At 44.1% G+C, this 23,940-nt stretch overlaps 1 protein-coding gene across 4 annotated transcripts in view; it reads left to right on the top strand.

The window, feature by feature from the left end:
• Positions 1 to 23,940, top strand: part of ADCY9 (adenylate cyclase 9) — a 147,078-nt gene that overhangs the window by 106,968 nt on the left and 16,170 nt on the right. For all 4 annotated transcript variants that reach the window (XM_036310739.1, XM_036310738.1, XM_036310741.1 and 1 more), the window contains exons 4-8: positions 9,922 to 10,026; positions 10,916 to 11,133; positions 17,247 to 17,349; positions 18,169 to 18,377; positions 23,027 to 23,186. In XM_036310739.1, coding sequence (XP_036166632.1) covers positions 9,922 to 10,026; positions 10,916 to 11,133; positions 17,247 to 17,349; positions 18,169 to 18,377; positions 23,027 to 23,186 — 795 coding nt within the window. The remainder of the gene's footprint in view (positions 1 to 9,921; positions 10,027 to 10,915; positions 11,134 to 17,246; positions 17,350 to 18,168; positions 18,378 to 23,026; positions 23,187 to 23,940) is intronic.

The following is a 23,940-nucleotide window of genomic DNA, read 5'->3' on the forward strand; positions in this document are numbered from 1 at the left end:
TAGGCTAACAAGAATGTGCATTAGGTTATTGGCACAGATTCAGATTGCTAGCCCCCCGGAAATGTCTCATTTTCCCCATCAAGGTCACAAATATGTAATTGGTGTAGGGGCACTTGGCCTGCTTAGTGTGATCTCAGCTCTGCAGTGGTGGCCTGCTGCTCATTCATGAAACTGTGGATGATAGATCAAAACTACACATGCCAATCACAATAGCTGCTCTAATGTCTTTGTGAAGAACCAAGAAATAAAAACCAAATGTGTGGGTGGTTTCTTTTTTATCACATCAGTCCTAAACAGTGAACCATGTGAGCTGTGACAGCATCTTAGTGCATTTCTGAAAGACCTCCCTGGCAATGCACCTGCTTGGCTATCATTGTGAGTTTACCTTAATCTATTATTCCAAACCCCAGGCCTGTGTGCTCACCAAGTGAAAGTTTCTACATGTATACAGTCAGTAATGAGGCTGATGGTATGGATTTGTCCACATGGGGAAATTTAGAGAGACCTGTCCTATTTTCAAAAGGGTTGTACTTTTCCTAGGAACCATCCTTCTGTGATAGTTGCCGTGACTTTGTAATGACTCTAAGTAAGTGATCACTTCTTTTATCTCCTTGTCATTTGTATTATTTGTATGTAAAATCATTATGAATAGGCTTAGCTGGCTCAATGAGGAAGCAGAAGGCCTCTACTTTTCATTTTAATTCATTATAGGAATGGAAAAGGTAGTAGACATCTCCCTCTCCCTCCTTCTCTCTTTCTCTCTCTCTCTTTCTCTCTCTCTCTCTCTCTCTCTCTCTCTCTCTCTTTATATATATATATATATATATATATATATATATATATATACATACACACACATATATACACATATATATATACACATATATACACACATACACATATATAGCTTATAAATTATTATAAAGGATAGTCTGAATTGATAGTGGTGATGGTTGAACAATTCTGTGAATATACTTTAACCATTGAATTATGCACTTCAGATGGGTGAATTGTATGGCATGTTAATTATATCTCAGTAAAGCAGTTATAAGAGTAAATAGTAGTTTAACTGCTGGCTTTGAAATATGGATATAAAGTAAGTTTTTTTTAAAGGACTTTTCAAGTTTTATCTATATTTTTAGTTGTGTGTGTGTTTCCTTCAGTTAGGAGAAAGCACATCACATATAAATGGACAGAATACATGTAGAAGGAATGAGCGAAAGAGAGTCCCATTAGAACATCACAGTAATAAATGCTGCAGGCAAGATCCATCAATGAACTCTGAAATTAGTGGGTATAAGTTTAAGGAGAAAAGGGATATTTGCGTAGCCCCCAAACATCTCCTCCCTCCACCCTCCACCAGATATTTATTCATTATAAAGGGAAGAATAGTAACTTACAGTGGAAAACCTGATAGCCCCCCCTTTCATCAATGATGAAGGTAGCATCATGATTAATAAGATGAGTGGTATCTTGTGCCCCCTGATGTGAGAAGGGCACATCACCTCTTCGGAGTTCTTCCTCGAATCCTAAACCTCAGTCAACCATATGAAAGCATCAGACAAATCCAAATTCAGGGGCAGTCTACAAAATACTTGACCAAGGTACTTCAAAAGTGACAAGGTCATCGATGACAAGGGAAGATAGGACCTGCCACAGACCAGAGGCGACTAAGGAGAAATAAAAACTAAACGCCTCCAATACTCTCAGGCTGTCCGCTTCCTGTTCCTAAAGCTTCTGGGTTGCCTTTCTTTTTTTGTAACAATTACTGCTTCTATTTCCCTCTAATATTTTGCAGCTATTTTTCTCTGGTATTTTATTAGCAGAAGTCATCTCTGCGCCGGCCCACCAGTGGCATGTCGTAGCTCAGATTACAGGTGTTTCTGTTCGCTTGGAGATGTCATATATGCATGGCTGGGATTAAGGCTGCTGCTACCTGGCCTGAAACTCCTGCTATCATTTTCTAACAGTGTGACTTTGGCCAGTCCCTTCTCTTCTCTGCCTCAGTTTCCTCCTGTATAAAATGGGCTAATCATAGTGTCGGCTTCATAGGTGCTCATGAGGACTAAAATAAAGTGATATGGGCCTCGGTAAGCTGTATTTGCTATTAGTATTGCATGTTCCTGTCTGTCATGTTCAACCTGAACTTATTTTTTTAAATCCTCACCTGAAGATTTTTTTTCCATTGCTTTTTTAGAGAGAGTGGAAGGAAGGAAGGGAGGGAGAGAGAAAGGGAGAGAGAAACATTGATGTGAGAAAGACATATTGACTGGTTGCCTCCTGCATGAGCCCTTACTGGGACTGGGGATTGAACCTGCAACCCAGATACATGCCCTTGGCCAGGAATTGAACCCATAACCCTTTATTGCATGGGCCAACGTTCTAACCACTTAGCAACACCAACCAGGGCTCAAACAGAATTTTGAGTTTGGGGAGTAAGGGGTGCCTCTGGTCACAGGACAGTTTGCCAAATAGTCATACTCAGCAGACTAAACAGGTAAAGCCAGGGCTTTTCTGATGTTTCCTCCTCGGTTCTCAGAAAAGAGGTTTCCCTGTTCCCTCCCTTGACAGTTATGAAAAAGAACAGCTGTTAGCTTAGAAATGATTTATCTTTTGAAGAGAGATAGCCTTGAAGAAAAAAACGATTTTATAGCTCTGTGCCATATACTCTGAACAGATTGTAGGGTACATGCATTGAAATGTGTTAAAAAAACAAATGCAAATGCACCCAAGTGTGTTAGAAAAATAGTTATAATCTTCCCTTTGAGCCTACGTCCACGTTGGGGGAAGGAACACAGATAATCTGGGAAAATGCAGAGCTTGCTCTTGGGTGTTCTCCAAGGGGATCTCGGGTTTCCCAGGCAATAGCCAGCCTACTCTCTGGCCCATGAGGTGCTCTGTGTGGGGACCTTAGCTGCTCTCGATGAAGCTTCCCTTGGTGCCAGTGCACCAACAGTGCCACTTAAAAGAACCAGGATGTGGCCCTAACTGCCTTGGTCACTTCAGAGAATGAGGCAGAGGAGATCAGAGTGCTAGGATTATTCCTCGGTCCTCCCTGTGCCAGGAAAGGAGACCAGAGAGAGGCTGATGGTGGTCAGGTCACAGAACCGCACTCTGGCCCCCGCTGTTGGCAAACCTTTGAGCATTATGAGGATTAATTGAGATCAAGTGCACGAGGCTGCAGACATGACCTGGATAAGGGCCTGGTTATCATTCACTGGTGTGCCCTCTGCACATCGGCGTTTCTAAATCATAGCATCTGCTATCATGGCAACTGTGCTCTTTATCTAATGTGCTTGCCACCATGCTTCCTTGTGAGTCAGTTGCTCAAATGTGCCTCCCAAGGCGCAGGATATCCCTGGTAGTTAGTTTCCCAACTCCTCTGAAATGCTTCCCCGTGAGGGCTTCTCAGGGATGGAGTTACTGGCAGCAGCAAAGGGGGAGAGATGGACATTTAATGGGTTGGCAGACATTTCACAGAGGTGTCTGGGTGCTTAGCAAAAAGCAGTTTGTGAGATGCTTTAACCCAATTAAAATGAACCTGAAAATACTTAAAGGAAAACAGCTGTTGCTGATGAAAGGAGGCAACCCCACATACCCGTTCATGAGGGAGCTCTCCTCATGCAGAAGGCGCTCTCCCCACAGAGCAGAAGGGGCTGTTGAGATATGAGAATGTCTCCATCAGGACAGATGGATTTCTTGAAGATTTTTCGTTTCATTTCTTTTAAAGTGTTAAACCCCCCTCCCCCAAAGGAAAGTAGCTGAAGAAAAAATAGAACGACAAAGAGCAACATTTTCAAAGCAAGTGCAAAACTGGTTCTCCTGCCCAACCCCATTCCCACTTTGTGGGCAAAGCTGCTGTGGGAAGGCAGAGTGAGCAGTGAGCACTGTTTGGGCCATTCGGAGCCTAGTCACAGGCCCTACTCTACTGCTTCACACGTGACCCCGACGGGCCCCCAGACCTCCCTGAGTGCAGACTCCTAGACCATTTATGAACATTTGGTCTGACAGTGTATGTCTGTGCCTTTGCTCCCCGAGGTTCTTTTGTGGGCAGCTCTACAAGACCTTATCTCCGTATTAGAACATTTTATCACAGCAGAGTACAGGCCACAGATCCTCTCTTTGTCACAGGGATGTAACTTTGACTTGCCTATCTGTGAAGACCACTGCTCCAGGCTCCCTGGAGATTAGCTGGTCCCCATGGGCACTCCCAGTTTCCACTAGCCTCCCAATCCCTTTGCAGCCAAGGCCTTCATAGAAAGGGTGCAGAATCTGAGTTGTGTGGCCTTGATTCCTATCAAGGGGATCCTTTGTGAAGGGCGTGTGCCCTCTGCTGTCCAACAGGTTCGATGGTCACTGTTGTATAAATGCATAAAACATCTTATATATGTAACACTAGTGTGCTGTGGGAATTCCTAAGAAACAGATGGCCTGTTTTAAAGTGCATCAGGTGTGTGAATGTTCCCCACATCTCACGTGGTTCTGGGTTCAGGATCTGGAAGAGGGACTGCACACAAATGAAAGAGATGAGACAAGAAATAATAATTTGGAAATTGGGGGGCCAGGCGATAGCCCATCCCAAGAGGATGGACTCCACTTGTGCTCAGGCCTTGTCATCCTTTTATTTACTTTGGGATACACCTATAGCCCTTAGGCAGGCAAGTTCCAGTAACAGACAGACTATCTTATCAGTAAGGATTTACATGACTATCTGGTGGGGAAGTTGCTTCAGCTACCATTGTCTGGACTAAACAGTGGGTGCATAGCCCTGACCTTTGCCGGGGATCAAAGGCCACCAGCCTTCTGGGTCCACACCTCTCTGCTAGTGAAGGTAATGGGCGGCTTCCTGCAAGGTGTACTTGAGGAGGGAAAAATACTAGAAATGACTATGCAAGAGCAGATACCAAAGATGGCTGTTTATGATCAAGGACATTAAATTACCAGACGAACTGTCTTTATAACCAGAAAGGATAGTGACCAGAAGTTTTAATATTAAGTACCAACATTTATTGAATACTCACAAACACATCAAGCATTGTGCAGAGCCAAGTTGTGATAAATGCATGCACATCTCCACTTGCCAAACCCTCGCCCATGGCAGACATCACAAGTCAATCTCAGTTCTCCTCCTGTTGGGCCAGCACGTGGCCTCATCATCCTCAATTCACTGTTCTAGGAAGTCAGTCTCATGGGATTAGAGTCAGTGCACAAAAACCAAGCTGATTTAAAATACCTCTGATATGCTTTACTTGTATTGACTCATTTTGCCCTGATAATAATTCTTCAGGGTAGATACAGTCCCTTTTACCAAGGAGGAAAATGAGACTTGGAGAGGATCTCTATTAAGTGGTAGAAGCAGGATTCAGTGAAGGAAGCAGGATTCAGTTTAATTTCAAAGCCAGTGCCTTTAATCACTGTTACACTACTTCTCTAGTCTTAATGTTTAAACAGTGGTCAGAGAGGTAGCTGTCCATACTCTTTCATCATGTCTTTACGAGATTGGTGAATCCCTGGACCTTAAGGGTTTGACTCATTCTCTCAAACCATTCCCATACTCCAAGCTGTATCCACTCCACCCCCAGGCCTGCTTGGCTCCTGAAAAGGCCGATATTTCCCTAGAGAAGCAAGCCTACCACCACCAAAGTCAATTACTTCCAATACCCGCTAGGAGGCACCCATAGGACCATGCTGCACATGTCTTGGGCACATTTACTTCATTCCTCCTTTGGGGGCTGCGAGGGTCACTGTGGGGAGGGGGGGAGTGTTGGGGGAAGATTGGATTTTGTTATATGAGAAGATCAATGGCCCCATTGGTAAAATGTTTTGAAGTTTAACTCAGATGATACCGAGATGTGCTTTAAAATAATTTTATTGATAAGTATTGACAATTAGAACATTTTACCCCCGTTAATAATGTCAGTTTTTAAAGAGCTATAAGCAGTTTTACCTAGGTGCTACTGTTTGTTCAGGTATGTTAGTTAATGGTTTGGCCAGCTCTTTTGGCATGTATATTTTCATTTTTTGAGGAATACAAATGTCCAAACTTAGCTTGTGCATTATATAAGATTCCCAAATTACATACCTCTTTAGCATCTTTGTTTCTTTTATTTAATATAGTGTGGGCCTGAACTCTAACTTGAGATGTGATGACACTTATTTTTAATTTTTGAAATAATATCTAGCCTCCTACAATGTTTTCCAATGCTATGCAAGGACATTTTTATAGTCCTAATAAATCTTTGCTGCTAAGTCTATCTCCTCTACTGGAAACAGTTAGTTGCTATCTCAATGACACTTCCTAGTTTAATGGATCACATCCTATATAATAAAAGGCTAATATGCAAATTGACCAAACCACAGAACGACTGGTCGCTATGATGCACACTGACCACCAGAGGGCAAATGCTCAGTGCAGGAGCTGCCCCCTGGTGGTCAGTGCACTCCCACAGGGGGAGTGCCGCTCAGCCAGAGCCTGGGCTCACGACTGGCGAGCGCAGAAGCCGTGGTGGGAGCCTCTCCTGCCTCCGCAGCAGTGCTAAGTATGTCTGACTGCCGGCTTAGGATGTCCAACATCCCCCAAGGGCTCCCGGATTGCAAGAGGGCGCAGGCCAGGCTGAGAGACTCCCCCCTCTCCCAAGTGTACGAATTTCATGCACTAGTTAATAATAATAGTAAAGTTAGAGATTTGGGAGAACCAAGATGGCGGCATAGGTTAACGCCGGTGTTTGCTGCCTTGAACAACTACTTCAAAAGTGAAACTAAAAGACGGAACGGACATCACCCAGAACCACAGGAACGCTGGCTGAGTGGAAGTCCTACAACTAGGAGGAAAGAGAAACGCATACGGACACTCAGAGGAGGCGCAGTGCTGAAGTCAAATTCTGAGGTGCGGAGTGCACGGAGCAGGCTGGCGGCGGAGGGCGCGGTTGGCATTTTCAATCGGGAGGGAGTCGCAGACTCTGAGCTCCAGATACAGGCGAGTCTTTAGGGACCCAGACTCAAACAGGAGAAGCGTGACTGTCTGGCTTCGGTCAGAGCGAGTGCAGCTTTCTCTCCGAGCTTTGCAGCGGGTGCTGGGACTCAGAGAGGCAGAGCCCCTGGGGACAGGACTGAGAGCCGCCATAACTGCTCTCTCCGGCCCACCCTGTTGATCCTGTGCGACCCGCCCTGCCCAAGCCCTGCACAGAGGCATTTGCCGGATAGCCTCAGGCAAAGGCTAGATTAGCACCGCCCTAGAGGACAGAAGTTCTCTCACTGCTGACACAGCTGATTCTCATAGCCACTTGGCCTGGAGGTCAAACCCTCCCTGGTATTAGCTACAACAATCAAGGTTTAACTATAAGACTGCGCACAAAGACCACTAGGGGGTGCACCAAGGAAGCATAACAAAATGCGGAGACAAAGAAACAGGACAAAATTGTCAATGGAAGATATAGAGTTCAGAACCACACTTTTAAGGTCTCTCAAGAACTGTTTAGAAGCCGCCGATAAACTTAATGAGCTCTACAAGAAAACTAATGAGACCCTCGATGTTATATTGGGGAACCAACTAGAAATTAAGCATACACGGACTGAAATAACGAATATTATACAGACTCCCGACAGCAGACCAGAGGAGCGCAAGAATCAAGTCAATGATTTGAAATACGAGGAAGCAAAAAACACCCAACCGGAAAAGCAAAATGAAAAAAGAATCCAAAAATGCGAGGATAGTGTAAGGAGCCTCTGGGACAGCTTCAAGCGTACCAACATCAGAATTATAGGGGTGCCAGAAGATGAGAGAGAGCAAGATATTGAAAACTTATTTGAAGAAATAATGACAGAAAACTTCCCTCACCTGGTGAAAGAAATGGACTTACAGGTCCAAGAAGCGCGGAGAACCCCAAACAAAAGGAATCCAAAGAGGACCACACCAAGACACATCATAATTAAAATGCCAAGAGCAAAAGATAAAGAGAGAATCTTAAAAACAGCAAGAGAAAGAAACTCAGTTACCTACAAGGGAATACCCATACGACTGTCAGTTGATTTCTCAACAGAAACTTTGCAGGCCAGAAGGGAGTGGCAAGAAATATTCAAAGTGATGAATACCAAGAACCTACAACCAAGATTACTTTATCCAGCAAAGCTATCATTCAGAATTGAAGGTCAGGTAAAGAGCTTCACAGATAAGAAAAAGCTAAAGGAGTTCATCACCACCAAACCAGGATTATATGAAATGCTGAAAGGTATCCTTTAAGAAGAGGAAGAGGAAGAAAAAGGTAAAGATACAAATTATGAACAACAAATATGCATCTATCAACAAGTGAATCTAAGAATCAAGTGAATAAATAATCTGATGAACAGAATGAACTGGTGATTATAATAGAATCAGGGACATAGAAAGGGAATGGACTGAGTATTCTTGGGGGGGAAAGGGGTGTGGGAGATTCGGGAAGAGACTGGACATAAATCGTGCACCTATGGATGAGGACAGTGGGCGGGAACTGGGAGGAGGGGAGTTGTGGGGGGGAAAAAAGAGGAACAAATGTAATAATCTGAACAATAAAGATTTAATTTAAAATAATAATAATAATAATAGTAAATTTATTGAGAGCCAGAGATGATGTTAGGCTAACTATATACATATCCATTAAATCCTTACCACGTATCTTCAAGAAAAGTGTTATCATGCTCTTTTTATAGATGAGATAACTGAGGTGAGTGATTTGAACAAGGCCGTCCAAAACAATAAGAATTCGAGGTGGGATTTGAACCCTGGTTTATGAGAGATGAAAGCCTTGCTGCCCTTTCACTCTATCTGTCAGGATTGTCTTGCCTTTCCTTTTCCAGGTCAGCTAATTTCTGTAAGCTTTTAAGAATCCTAGGTCTATAAACAAGTCCCTCTGATTATTCAGCCTACTTTATAGGAACTGTCACATAGAGCTCATAGACCTTGGTGTAGTACCCTCATATAGGATAATGGCAGGTTGTTTGTTCAATAGCAGCTTTATTGAGGTATGATTCACATACCAAGAAAGTTACCCTTTCAAGTATACAATTTGGTGCTTTTTAGTGTATTTGCAAAGTTGTACAACCCTTACCACAATCAAGTTTAGAACATTTTCATCACCTCCTAAAAGAAACCTCATGTCTATTAGATCACTACCCATTCCTTTATCCCTCTCCCCGCTGTCAGTGCCCAATCTCCTTTGCATCTCTGTGGATTTGCCTTTCCTGAACATTTTATATGGATGGAATCATACAATATGTGGCTTTTTGTGTCTGGCTTCTTTCACTGAGTGTAATGTTTTCAAGGTTCATCACGTTGTAGCCTGAATCAGTACTTCATCCCTTTTTTGTTGTTTTTGTTTAATCCTCACCCAAGGATATTTTTTCTATTTGATTTTTAGGGAGAGTGGAAGGGAGGGAAGGAGGAGGAGAGAGAAACAACTATGTGAGAGAGACACATTGATTGGTTGCATTCTACATGCACTCCAACAGGGGCCTGGTATTGAACCTGCATCCCAGGTACATGCCCTTGACTGGGAATCGAACCCATGGCCCTTTGGTGCGAGGGCCAATGCTCCAACCACTGAGCAGCACCTGCCAGGACAATACCTCATTCCTTTTGATGGCTGAATAATATTCCATCGTATGGGTAGACCACATTTTATTGATCCATTCATCTGTTAATGGACATTTGAGTTGTTTGTACCTCTTGGCTGTTATGGAACGTTCATGTGCAGGTCCTTGTGTAGATGTGTTTCCATTTTCACTTTGTCAGTGTGTCTTTAACTCATCCTGGTGTGGTTCAGTAAGCCTTCCGTTCGGTTACAACCATTCTGTGTGATAGCAAATTACAACAATAGGGGACTGTTTGAATTATATATTGTGGTCATATTTTCTTGGTAAGTTCCGATGGTCTGTTTTTTCTTGTAGACCTGCCCTTCATGCAAAATTACATTTGCTCCCAAATTGGAAGCTGGTGCAGAAGAAGGAGCAATGCAAAATGGCTGTCAGGAGGAGCATAAAAATAAAAACAAGGTAACAAGCTCCTGGCTGTCATACCTGTCAGTTCTTCTCTGGTGCATTCATCTGAGATGACACTCCTGTTGTCAACTTCTCGGTTCTGGGAATACTTCCTTTTAGGTGACCCATTACATACCTCTAGTCCTTTTGTATTTTGAGCAGACGAGTAAAGAACAGGAATGAGTCAGAACTAATCTCTGAGAAGTAATGCTGAACTGAATGGGATCCCTAATGGGCAATAAGGGTTTAAAGACATGTGGATTAGAGTTAGGGAAGGTTTGTAGAGCTAGAAGTTGGATTCAACATCTGGTGTATGCAGAGAGAAGAGGGGACTTCAGGATAAGAGACACATCATGGAGAGGGCCTTGGGATTAGGGACAGCAGCAAGGAAGCTGCCAGAGAAACCTCACTTGGAACCAGAGTCAGGACTAGAGTGGAAAGCAGATTAAATAGCTAGGAAGGCTGGCCCTCCAGGAAACCTACTCCAGCACCCTCCACCCTCATGTCATCTGCCCATGGATTGTGCGACACGAGGTCCGCCTGTGTTGCAGACAGGCAGTCACCCTTTCCTAAGCTACAGCCCATATAGGTTTTCTTTCTCTGGATCCACTCTTGCACTTCTCCCAAACCTTCCCCATAGCCCTCTGGAACCCTGGTTCTGTGGTCAGCAATCTGAGAGCCTCAACCTCCCTGGTTGCCTGAACGCCTGGAGTTGCGATTTGACAAATCAGGGGGATAGGGAGAAGCAGGTGGGCGGCGAGGTTGAGAGTTTGGATTGGGACCGAGATTTGAAGGTGCAGCGTGCAGTGCAGTGGGACCCCAGCGTAGCAGAGGGGTTGGGTGGAATAGCATGCTGCACACCCACGGGTCACCTCTGTGTCTGCTTCCCTCTGGCGTGAGGCAGGTTTCTGGAGGTCATAATTCCAAAACACAGAACGGACTCCTCAGCCCTCCCCAAGAGGAGAAGCTCACCAACAGCCAGACCTCCCTGTGTGAGATCTTACAGGAAAAGGGAAAGTGGGCAGGTGTCAGCTTGGACCAGTCTGCTCTCCTTCCACTGAGACTCAAGAACATCCGGGAGAAAACAGACGCCCACTTTGTTGATGTTATCAAAGAAGACAGGTAAGAGGGAGCTATGGGAATTGAAGTAAAATTTGCAGATAGAAGCCTCTCCCTTTCTCTAAATTACCTTATCTATCGTGTTGTCAATATATAACTTTACTTTGAAGTAATTTGAAACTTACAGAAACATTGCATGAATAATACAAAGAATTCTCTTTATACCCTTTGCCTGATTTTTCTAACTTTTAACATTTTACTGTTTGTTTTAGTCTCCTCTCTCTCTCTCCCTCTTTCTCTATAAAATTTATAATTTTTTCTGGACCACTTGACAGTAAGTTGAATATGTCATTCTCTTTACTCCTTAATACTATATTTCCTAAAAATAAACATGTCCTTCATATAATCATAGTTATCAAATTTGGTAAATTTGGCATTGTTGTGATATTTTATATCTGTAGTACATATTCCAGGTTTTGCTTTTTTTTTTTTTTTTTTTATCAAAATGAGCTTTATGACAGAGGGAGGGGGAGAGGGAGAGAGAGAGGGAGAGGGAGAGGGAGAGGGGGAGAGAGAGAGAGAGAGAGATAGAGAAGAGAGAGAAACATTGATTGTACATGCCCCAACTGGGGATCAAACTTGCAACCTAGGTATGACCCTGACCAGAAGTAGAACTCACAACCTTTTGGTATACAGGATGGGACTCCAACTAACTGAGCCACCTGGCCAGGGCTCCAGTTTTGTCCGTTGCTAGCACTTCCTTTTTCTTTAGTGCAGGATTCTGCCCTGGGTCACAGGTTTCATTATGCAGTGGCATGCCTCTTTAGTCTTTTTAAATCTCAGGCAGTTCCTCCGCCATTCGGTGTCGTTTATGATGTTGGCTTTTTTGAAAAGTGCAGGCCTGGTTCTCTTATAAAATATTCCAAAAGTTGAATTTGTGTGACGTTTCTTCATGCTTACATTCAGGCTGGGCAGATATTACAGAAGGGGTGTGTCCTTCTCAGGTATCATATCTAAAGGCTCCCTGTGTCCATTGGTCCCTCATTTGCATAGTAATTTTGATCAACCAGACAAGTATGTTTTAGACTTTTCCAATTATAGTTATGATTTTCTTCTTGTGCCTAATAAGCTGTCTGTGGGAAGACGCTTTATGATCATGTAAATATCACATTCCTCATCAAACTCCCCTAGTTTAATCTTCATGGATGGTTCTTGCCTAAACAGCCTTTACTGTGCTGGTTTAGAAGAGTGATTTCCCTGCTCCAGCACCAACTGCACAGTTATCATTTGGTGTCTAGCATTCCACTGTAAAGAGCCCCTCCCACTTATTCCTTCATTCACCCCTATATTATCAACCTGGACTCACGGAGTTCTGTTCTGCTTGACAGGATATAGTTTATCACTGTCCTGATTCTAGTTTGATGCTCTGTTGTACCAAATCTGGCCTTGTGGGAACCCCCCTTTTGGCATGACTCCATCATTTATTTTGAGCAATTTCTTACATTCTATCTACCACAGCAATTTTCAACTGGTGTGCTGTGAGAATTTTTAAAACATGCAATACCTGACTATTGAGTCAGGAGCACTGACCTCTTTTCCCTGAGGTTGTCAAATAAAAATTTTTTTAAAAAAATGAGAACCCCAACACAATAGCCGTCCAGTGTGAATGAATCAAAGTTATACCTTTTTATTTGTCAGATTGGCAAAACTATGATGTATTTTTTTGGTGTGCTGCAGAATTATAGTAATTAGTTTATGTGTGCCTGAGATGAGAAAGGTTGAAAATCGCTGGCCTAGCACAGCAGGATATATTCCAGGCTTGTTTTGTATCTTCCCTGCCCCCACTCAGGAATCAGATGTTTCTCAAAAGAGCCCTCACTCCTTTTAGTGAAGAATGGTATTTAGATGTGTTAGTTATCAATGCCTAACGTAATGTCATCATGGTCAAAGACATACTTTATATGATTTCAGTACTTTACATTTATTGATTCTTGGTTTATAGCCTCACATGTGGTCTTTTTTTTGGCGAACATATCTTTGCACTTGAAAAGAATTGGAAAATATAAATAGACCGATCAGCAGTGAGGAAATTGAAACAACCATCAAAAACCTCCCAAGCCCTAACCGGTTTGGCTCAGTGGATAGAGTGTCAGCCTGCAGACCAAAGGGTCCCAGGTTCGATTCCGGTCAAGGGCATGTACCTTGGTTGCGGGCACATCCCCAGTGGGGAGTGTGCAGGAGGCAGCTGATCGATGTTTCTCTGTCATCAATGTTTCTGACTCTCTATCCCTCTGCCTTCCTCTCTATAAAAAATCAATAAAATATATTTTTAAAAAAATTAAAAGAAAAACAAAAGTCCAGGAACAGATGGCTTCACTAGTGAATTCTACCAAATGTTCAAAGAAGATTTAAAACCTATCCGTTTCAAATTCTTCCAAAAAAATTGAAGAAGAGGCAATACTTCCTAACACATTCTATGAGGCCAGTATAACCCTGATATCAAAACCTTGCAAAGATAACACACAAAAAAAAGAAAATTACGGACCAATATCTCTGATGAACACAGATGCAAAAATCCTAAACAAAATACTAGCAAATCTAATATAACAGTACATAAAAAAATAATACATCATGATCAAGTGGGGTTCATTCCAGGGGCACAAGGATGGTTCAAGATGTCCAAATCAATCAATGTAATACACCATATTAACAAAAGAAAGGATAAAAATCATATGATCTTATCAATAGATGCCGAAAAGCATTTGGTAAGATACAACATCCATTTATGATTAAAACACTCAATAAAATAGCAAAGTACCTCAAAATGATAAAGGCCATACATGAGAAACCCTCAGCTAATATCATACTCAATGATGAAAAACAAAGTTTTTCCTCTAAAATCAAGAACAAGACAAGGATGTCCACTCTCACCACTCTAATTCAACATAGTGCTGGAAGTCCTAGCCAGAGCAATAAGGCAAGAGAAAGAAATAAAAGGCATCCAAATAGGTAAGGAGGAAGTCAAACTGTCACTTTTTGCAGGTGACATGATTCTGTATATAGAAAACTCTAAGGATTCCACCAAAAAACTATTAGAAACAGTAAACAAATACAGCCAAGTTGCAGGGTACAAATTCGATGTGCAAAAATCCATTGACTTCCTATATACTAACAACAAAACTTCAGAAAAAAAAAAAATGGAAAAACCATGTTTTTCTCACATCGATGTTTCTCTTGGTCTTTCCCTTTCTCTTTCACTCTCCCTAAAAATCCATGGGAAAATATCCTCAAGTGAAGATTAACAACAACAAAAAGAACAAAAAGAAAGCCTTAGCTGGTTTGGCTCAGTGGATAGAGTGTTGGCCTGGGGACCAAAGGGCCCCTGATTCGATTCTGGTCAGGGGCATGTACCTTGGTTGCAGGCTCCTCTCTGGCCTGGGCCCTGGTCTGTGCTCATCCAGGAGGCTACCAATCAATGTGTTTCTCTAAGATCAAAGTTTCTGTCTTTCTATCTCTCTTCCACTCCCTCTAAAAATGAATGGGAAAAAACAATTCCTTTTGCAATTGCAACCAAAAGAATAAAATACCTGGGAATAAACTTAACAAAAAATGTGAAAGACCTATATGCTGAAAATTACAAATCATTATTTAAAGAGACAGAAAAACACACAACAAAATGGAAAAATATTCTGTGTTCATGGATTGGAAGAATCAACATAGTTAAAATGGCCATATTACCCAAATCAATATACCGAGTTAATGCAATCCCCATCAAAATCCCAATGTCATTTAAAAGAAATAGAACGAGAAATCATCAGACTTGTATGGAACCAGCAAAGACCCCAAATAACCAAAGCAATCCTGAGAAAAAAGAATGAGGCTGGCGGTATCACACTACCTGACTTCAAATTATACTACAGAGCTACGATAATCAAACAGCTTGGTATTGGCAGAGAAACAGACACACAGATCAATATAATAGAATAGAAAGCCCAGCTATAAAACCACATGTATATGGATAGATAATTTTTGACAAAGGAGTTAGGAACACACATGGAATAAAGATAGTCCCTTCCATAAATGGTGCTGTGAAAACTGGAAAGCTTCATGCAAACAAATGAAACTGGATTACAGGTTGTCCCCATGTACAAAAGTTAATTTAAAATGGAGCAAAAGCTCAGACCCAAAACAGTAAGTTACATAGAAGAAAATATAGGTACCAAACTTACAGACCTGGGTCTTAGAGAACATTTTATGAACTTGACCCCAAAGCAAGGGAAGTAAAGGCAAAAATAAAAGAATGGGACCATATCAAACTAAAAAGCTCCTGCACAGCAAAAGAAACTGACAACAAAACGAAGAGGCAGCCAACTAGGTGGGAAATGATATTTGCAGAGCGTAGCTCCGACAAAGGTTTAATTTCCAAAATGTATAAAGAATTCAATTTGGTGTAAAACTCAACACCAAACAAAAAGCAACCTAATCAACAAGTGGGTAGAGGACCTGAAAATACACCTCTCCCACGAATACGTATGAACAACCAGTAGATATATGAAAAGATGTTCAACCTCACTGGCAATTAGGAAAATGCAAATCAAAACTACAGTAAGACACCACCTTGCCCCCGTTAGAATGGCCATTATCAACAGGACAGGCAATAACAAGTGTTGGAGAGGTTGTGGAAAAAAGGGAACCATCATTCACTGCTGGTGGGAATGTAGACTGGTACAACCACTATGTCAGTTCCTCAAAAGATTAAGTCTAGAGCTACCATATGACCCAGAAATCCCTCTTCTGGGTGTATACTTGGAAAACTCAAAATCATGTATTTGCAAAGATATATGCACCCATGTGTTCAATGCAGCATTATTCATAGTGGCCAAGACATGGAAACAACCGAAGTGCCCTATGATAGAGGACTGAGTAAAGAAGATGTGGTACATAATGGAATACTACTCAGCCATAAGAAAGGATGAACTGGCACCATTTGCAACAACATGGATGGACCTTGAGAACATTATGCTAAGTGAAATAAGTCCATCAGAAAAAGCTAAGAACTACGTGATTTCACTCTCATGTGGGATACAAAACTGAAACTTGTAAACACAAACAGCAGTGTGGTGATTGCAGAGGGAAGGGGTGGGGGGGATGGGGTGGTCTTAATATAACAGGAGAAGATTTGACTTTGGGTGGTGGGCACACGGTGCAATATACAGATCTTGCAACATAGAAACCCACACCTGAAACCTATATGTTCATGTCGACCAATGTCACCTCAGTCAATTCAATAAATTTTTTTTAAAGGCAAAATGAGAGTCCACTCTGTTGCAAAGAAAGGAGGAGGCAGATGTACAGTGAACTCTGCTGTGTGACAGGCACATGCCAGGCACTTCACCTATTCCATCTGATTTAATTCTAGTAGTTATTACATAAGAGAGAGAGACTACAGCCCCTAGCTGTATTTGCCTTCTGAACCCATGCTAACATTTAAAAAAAATTTATAGCAATTTTCTGCAATAGAAAAAGGATAGTAACTATTTGCTGGCAATCCATAAAAGAACCAGTTACGTAAAGCAGGTTTCATTTCTCTGCTATCAGAGCCATTGAGTGTTATCGTTTTTCAGATTTCACACACAATCTGAATTTGTGACAGTAGCATCAAAATTACACTAACTGTAATCACAATTTTGTGATAACATTCTGTTAGCTTTCTTTGATGGTGGTGATTACTGTCAGTACTCTGAATGACAGGACAGGCGGCTCCGAATTACGTTTTCATTGTTAGCCTTCAAATCGACCTAAGGGCTGTCAGTACAGGGATTTGCTGGTCCTTCAGAAGATGGTGTCCTAGAACAAAAAAGCCGCCTTCCTCTCATCCTGGATATCGGGAAGATGTTTTCAAAAGCAGGGTTCTGCTGATGTGTGCTGTAATTATGGTGAATGGTCATTCTTTAGTGGGGGGAAACATAAAATGGGATTATGTTTAGCATCGCTTTCCAGAGATATATCCTAAAAGGGGTGGTCGAACCATGTCTGAAAAAGTCATGTAGTGACTTTTAGATACAGCTTTTGTGATATGCTTAATGAGTGACGTTTTGGTAAATAATTGCAGTCTGCTGATAAAATAAATATGATTGTGCATCATGTTGATCAGTTGCGTTTTTCATCTCTTCCAGCCTGATGAAAGATTATTTTTTTAAGCCACCCATTAATCAGTTCAGCTTGAACTTCCTGGACCAGGAGCTAGAGCAAGCCTACAGGACCAGCTATCAAGAAGAGGTGCATGTTCCTTATAATTTTACTGAAGAAACGTGTTGTTGTTACTGGACAGTTCCCAATTTGTTTTGTGCTTTGGAAATCTTCCTTGTTTTCCTGGGTGACAGGAAAAGGAAGGCTAATACTGGTTTCCCAAAATCTGCAAGCTCTGAATTGCATCTTTATGTGAATTTATCTACACAAGGGAGAAAACTCCAAATCTTTCTGTGCTCTTGAGTCTAGCGACCAAGGCTTGTCATTTCCCAGTCCCTCTCCTCTGCAGCTGGTGCATCCACCATTAGTGCTCCCCTAGGACCTTGTTTCATGTCTATCCCAGCACCCAGCACAGAACCAGGCCCTGTGTGAAGGCATGAGCCTCTCTTACTGTCACTTGACATGCCTGTATTTTCATCTGCTGCTGCTTCAGTCCCCACCTGTTACTTCTGTCATGAAACCAGCTTTTACCCACCCTGAACCTGGGACCCAGACATTCAGTGGAAGCTCCCAGCACATGGCTTTTGTGCTACTGACTTTACAGACAGAATCAGTGACTTTACCAGTCAGTACTCACTTTTCAGGGTCAGTAGGTAAGGTGCCTGTGAGAACTTACTGGTGTGCAGTCAGTTGCTGTGTGACCTTGGGCAAGTTCCTGAACTTCTCTTTTCTTAGTTTCCTCATTGTTAAGCAGAGAAATAGTCGGGAGATGGCCCACCTAAAGCTCTTACCACCCTGTAACTGGTTGGGGATAGGCAAATGTTTGTGTTTTCCCACCTAAGCTATACTCCATGACCATCTGTCACAGCATCTATTCATGTACTGCCACCTTTCTCTTACTCCAAACAGGTTATGAAGAATTCTCCCGTGAAGACTTTTGCCAGTGCCACCTTCAGCTCCCTTCTGGATGTGTTTCTGTCAACAACAGTGTTTCTGATTCTCTCCATCACCTGCTTCCTGAAGTACGGGGCTACCACCACGCCTCCCCAGCCAGTCACCCTGGTGGTCTTCGGGGTGGCCCTGCTCCTGGAGGTGCTGTCCCTCATGGTCTCCGTCAGGTAAAGGCTCACCTGCAGGGCGGTTCTCCAGCTTTTAGCCTCTGGCTCCCTCTGCTGGCTCCACAGTTTATGACTGAACAGTCTGCGGCACAGCTGACCAGCGGACTGAAGCGGGCTGCCTCTGCAAGCTCATTTCAGGTGAAGGGTCCTCTTCCCTTCCCGCCCCCAGCCCTACTCACAGGTTTCTCCCTTGAAGACCCTGGCCCTTGGCACAGGTGGGCACTGTCCTTACCAGAGAGTCAGTGTCCTCTGCAGCCCTGATGCCGCCGGCCAGTCCTGTATCTTCCAAATCAGAGATTTTAAAAAAAGAGAAGGTGGGAAGATAGGGCATAAGAAAGGAAAGGAAAAGGACGTGTACAGGGTGCAAATGATAGGAGGCTGCCAGCAGATGGGCAGACACCTCTCCTAGAGAAAAGAGCGAAACTATAAAACCCTTAGGAGACATCATAGGTGTAAGTCTGTGAGCTTGGATCAAGCAATGGTTTCTTAGACTTCACACAAAAAGCACAAGCAACCAAAGAAAAAATAGTTGGACTTCACCAAAATTCAAAATTTTTAAGTTGAAAGAACACCATCAAAAAAGTCAGAGAGAACCTGCGGAATTGGAGAGACTACTTACAGATCTTATCTATGACCAGGGTCTAATATCTAGAATGTAAACTCAATAATAAAAAGATAACCCATTTAAAAATGGACAGAGGGTCCTAACCAGTTTGGCTCAGTGGATAGAGCGTTGGCCTGCAGACACAAGGGTCCCAGGTTCAATTCCGATCAAGGGCATATACCTTGGTTGCGGGCACATACCCAGTACGGAGTGTGCAGGAGGCAGCTGATCGATGTTTTCCTCTCTCATCGATGTTTCTAACTCTCTATCCCTCTCCCTTCCTCTCTGTAAAAAATCAATAAAATATATTAAAAAATAATACTAAAAATAAAAATGGACAGAGGGTCTGAATAGACAACAGTGGCCCCTCAGAAGCTGGGCCCTCAGGACCTGCCCAGCTTGATGTCAGGGTTCAGTTTAACACTGAGGAAGCCCACAGTTGCTCTGTACATTTCTGACTAGATGTGAGTGCACGGGGCATTCTGTTCACAAGCACCCAGACTGCCTGTGCCATCTGCCTCCTCCTGGGCACTATGACACTGGGTCCTTGCACCACAACCATCTCCTCTGTTCAGCCCTGTCACTCCCAACATGGCAGCCTGTCAGCCTAGTAGACTCCCAAGCTGGGGGTAAAACAGAAACAGGGAGAAGGGCCCTGACCATAAGTTTCTGCTCCTCTTCCCCAACATCCCAGGACAGGAAGCAATAGCTTCAGATCTGGCCCTGAGTGAGTGCCCCCCTCCCTTCCACACTCACTGTCACCCTGCTCCCCTCTGAAGTCCCCGGGAGGGGCCATTTGCTGAGGACTGCTAGAGGCCACACGCTCATCTCCTGGCCCTGGTTGAGGTAACTCAGGTGTATCCTTGCTGTCTCCCCAAATTCCCTCCAGCTGAGTGGAGCTGTGTTACCTATAAGTGACTCCTCTATTACACAGCCCTCCCTGTGGGCCTGCCCCTCTGGTCCTGGCTCTGCACCCCTCACTGAGCTGCCTGGGACATAAGTCAGCTCTGCTTCTGGGGAACCCAAACTAAGTCATCCTCGGGCCCCTAGTTTGGTTTTTTCCTTTTTAAACTTAGATTTTTAGTTTTTTTAAAAATACGTTTATTGATTTCAGAGAGGAAGGGAGAGGGAGAAAGAGAGATAGAAACATCAATGATGAGACAGAATCATTAATTGGCTGCCTCCTGTACGCCCCGTACTGGGGATCAAGCCCTCAACCGGGGCATGTGCCCTGACCAGGAATCGAACCATGACCTCTTTGTTCATAGGTCAATGCTCAACCACTGAGCCACACTAGCCGGGCTAAACTTAGTTTTCTTATATGATTCACATGTAATGAATCCACTTATTTCAGTCATCACCATATAATTTTACAGCTCTTCTATCTCCGCAAAGAAAACACATACCCATTTGCAGTTACTGTACTCCCCTCCCTTCCCCAGCTCCAGGTTCCCTTCTGGCACCGACCTACAGCTCGATACACTCTTGATCTCTCTGAGGCTAGCATTGTCTCCATACATTTTTTAAAAACCCTTTATACCCTGTTCCTTGGACCCAATTCTGCAGGATCGGGGCTAAGCCACACTTAGAGACTGCAGCGGGCTGCATGTCAGACAGACGCCAGGCCTGGGTATGCCCGTTGCCGAGGTGCTGGGCCGGGTGGATGTGGCAGCCACTGTGCCCATGAAAAACCTCTGGTGTGACTTTAAAAGTTCACTTTACCTGGGCCGTCAAAGCCTGGGAGAGGTTCCAACCCTGAAGGACACATTTATATTTAGGATCCAAGGCTAGCAAGAACCTACACTGAGGAATATGCAGGTTCCCCAGGGAGGCCGGTTCTGTGGCTGCTTCAGTGGCTGGCCTGTGCCGGGCACCTCATCTGGAAGGCTGTCTAGTCTCAGCTCAGGACTTGTCCTTCCAGACATTTGTGCTGTGCCTTCGACAGGCAAGCGAACCGGGGTCTTGTCCTTGGAATTCTGTAGCCTTGAGACCTTTGTGAAGGGCTTCCCAGGCTGCCTTCCCTGGCTGGGGCTCAGCTCCCTCTGTCTCCTTGTAGGGCTTATGTATTCTGTCTTTGAGCATATTTGTGGTTATCCTCGGAAATATTCCAAGGATTCCATTAACCTTTTAAGTATCTGGAGGCCAGAATAGTCCTGGACTTGAAAGGGTCAGATGGGTCCTAACTGGTTTGGCTCAGTGGATAAAGCGTTGGGCTGAGGGGTCCTGGGTTCAATTCTAGTCAAGGGCACATGCCCAGGTTGTGGGCTCGATCTCCAGTAAGGGGCGTGCAGGAGGCAGCCGATCAATGATTCTTTCTAATCATTGATGTTTCTACTCTCTCTCCCTCTCCTTTCCTCTCTGAAATCAATAAAAAAAAAAAAAAAAATTTTAAAAAAAGGGTGGTCAGCCAAAACCGGTTTGGCTCAGTGGATAGAGCGTCGGCCTGCGGACTGAAAGGTCCCAGGTTCGATTCCGGTCAAGGGCATGTACCTTGGTTGCGGGCACATCCCCAGTAGGAGATGTGCAGGAGGCAGCTGATCGATGTTTCTCTCCCATCGATGTTTCTAACTCTCTCTCTCTCTCTCTTCCTCTCTGTAAAAAATCAATAAAATATATTTAAAAAAAAAAAAGGGTGGTCAGAATGGGGCCTGGCTCTGTGTGGAGATAGCTGAAATTTGGGGGTTCCTCATGGAGGCTGAACATAGTGCTGTAGGTGTCAAGGCCTGAAGGTGCAGGTGCCTGGGTGCATGTGAGAAGTCCTGATGGGTCTTTGTGCACTCAAAGTTCAGCAGCGGCTCCTGGCCCCTTCACAAGCGAGGACAGTGGGCCTGTCCCCCCTTCGCCTTTGCCAGGGGCTGGCTTCAGAGAGGGACTGTGTGTGGGGGTCTCCCTTCTGAGGCAGAGCCCCACGGCCCTCTCTTCCATTTCCCACTGCTGGAGTCCAGGCACTCCTGACTCTAGGATCCCTCACTTAACCAAGGCCATTCTTACCTTCAGAACCACAGTTCTCAGCCCCACATACTCAGCTCCCTTCTTTATGAAAAATATTTTATGATGTTCACATCACTCTCCTGAAATATAGCCCACCTGTACACACAATTTCTAAAAGATTCAGTGAAATGCTGTCATTCCAATATGAAGGAGAAACAACAAAAAAGCCATTTAAAATGAAATATGTAGTGCTTCACCTCAAATATGCGAGGGCACCACCATCTGTAATTCTAACAGAATTGTCAGCTGTCTGCCCCCCTGTGCACAATCCCTGCCAATGTGGCAGCTCCAAATGTGGATCGTTGGGGGCGTGCAGGTTTGGTGGCACAAGCACCATGGGCTGAGTTGCAGCCTGAGATTTCTGAAACGTTGACCGACTCTTGGTGACGTCCCAGACAAGACAGAAGGTAATCTTGCTTGGTTTACATACTAATTCATTCCCAGAAAAGTGTCTGTTAACAACTCGCAGAAACCACTTTCTGTTTGTAAACAAAATGCCGCTAGGCTGTAAGGCTGAGGTCATTGTCAGCAGGCTTTTCATCTCCACATGTGTCCGGGGGCGTGTGGCAGTCGTGTGGGGTGCAGGGCAGAGCTTCACTGCACGTTGCAGAATGCTTCTCGAGATGTCAGTAGAACCCCTCAATCATTGGGGCAACCAATGGGGCCCCACAAAATTCTCTGACAGCCCCTGAACCACCCACTCGAGACCTCCTGCCCTAGAAGCGGATGACAGTGAAGTGGGCACTTTCACAGGAACTGTTAATGTCTGTGTGTCCAGTTCTTCCCTGCTGTTAGCCCCACAGAGGCTGGCTTGGCTCTTTATCAGCACATCTCATCTGAAGGCATCAAGTGAATCGGGTGTGCTGAGCCGAGCACGGCCAGTGTACCCTCTCCCACGCTGAGGGGTGTGGGGGCTCTGCCTGTGGTTCACGCAGTGGCACCAGCGTGGGTGAGAGGGGGCAGCGGTGCCGGCTGTGGATCCTCCATCCCCTCTTCTCTGGCAGGCCTGCCCACCCACAGACACCCTGTCTCCTTTCTATCCTCCCTGTTACAGGATGGTGTTTTTCCTGGAGGATGCGATGGCTTGTACCAAACGCCTGCTGGAGTGGATAGCTGGCTGGCTCCCACGCCATTTCATTGGGGCCATCCTGGTGTCACTTCCCGCTCTCGCAGTCTATTCACACATCACTTCCGAATTTGAGACAAACATACATGTAAGTAAAGACTTGGCAATTTTATTTCTGTGCTCTCTGGACTCCTTCATCACTTAAAAAAAAAAAAAGCCTGATGACTTGGGACACCAATTTAATCTAGGCCCTTAAAGAAGTACAAACTCTGTCATTCTGTGAGCTGGTCTTTTGAAAAGACTTGCCTGGGACGGAGGAGCAGGCAGGACGGTGATCACGAAGCCTGCCCAGATGCTCAAGCCTGGCATTGGCCACACTCACGAATGCTGGATAAGATGCTGCCCTGCCCTGGGGAGAGTGCCCAGTAGATACGTGTGCTGTCCGCCAAGGTCCAAATCTGTTATTTTTTTAAATATGTTTTTACAACATAAAGAAACATTGAAAGCAATACAAGATTGTGTGGTAATGTGCTGGTCTGCAGGACTGGTGCAGGTAATTGATTGATCTGATCTGCTGCTGGTGATCAGGGCAAACGAGAGCTTCTGAATTAATAAACCCCATGAAGAATGAATTTTTTTTAATATATTTTTTATTGATTAAGATATTACATATGTGTCCTTGTCCCCACGTTACCCTCTACCCCCCCCCATGCCCTCGCCCCCCCCCCCCCCCCCCCCGTTGTCCGTGTCCATTGGTTAGGCCTATATGCTTGCATGTAAGTCCTTTGGTTGATCTTTCCCCCTTACCCCCACCCTCCCCTACCTTCCCTCCAAGGCCCGACAGTCCAAACAATGCCTCTCCGTCTCTGGATCAGTCCTTGTTCATCAGTTTATGTTGTTCA

The sequence above is a fragment of the Myotis myotis genome, unplaced genomic scaffold (assembly GCF_014108235.1).
Source record: "Myotis myotis isolate mMyoMyo1 unplaced genomic scaffold, mMyoMyo1.p scaffold_m19_p_5, whole genome shotgun sequence".
NCBI classification, from domain to species: domain Eukaryota; kingdom Metazoa; phylum Chordata; class Mammalia; order Chiroptera; family Vespertilionidae; genus Myotis; species Myotis myotis.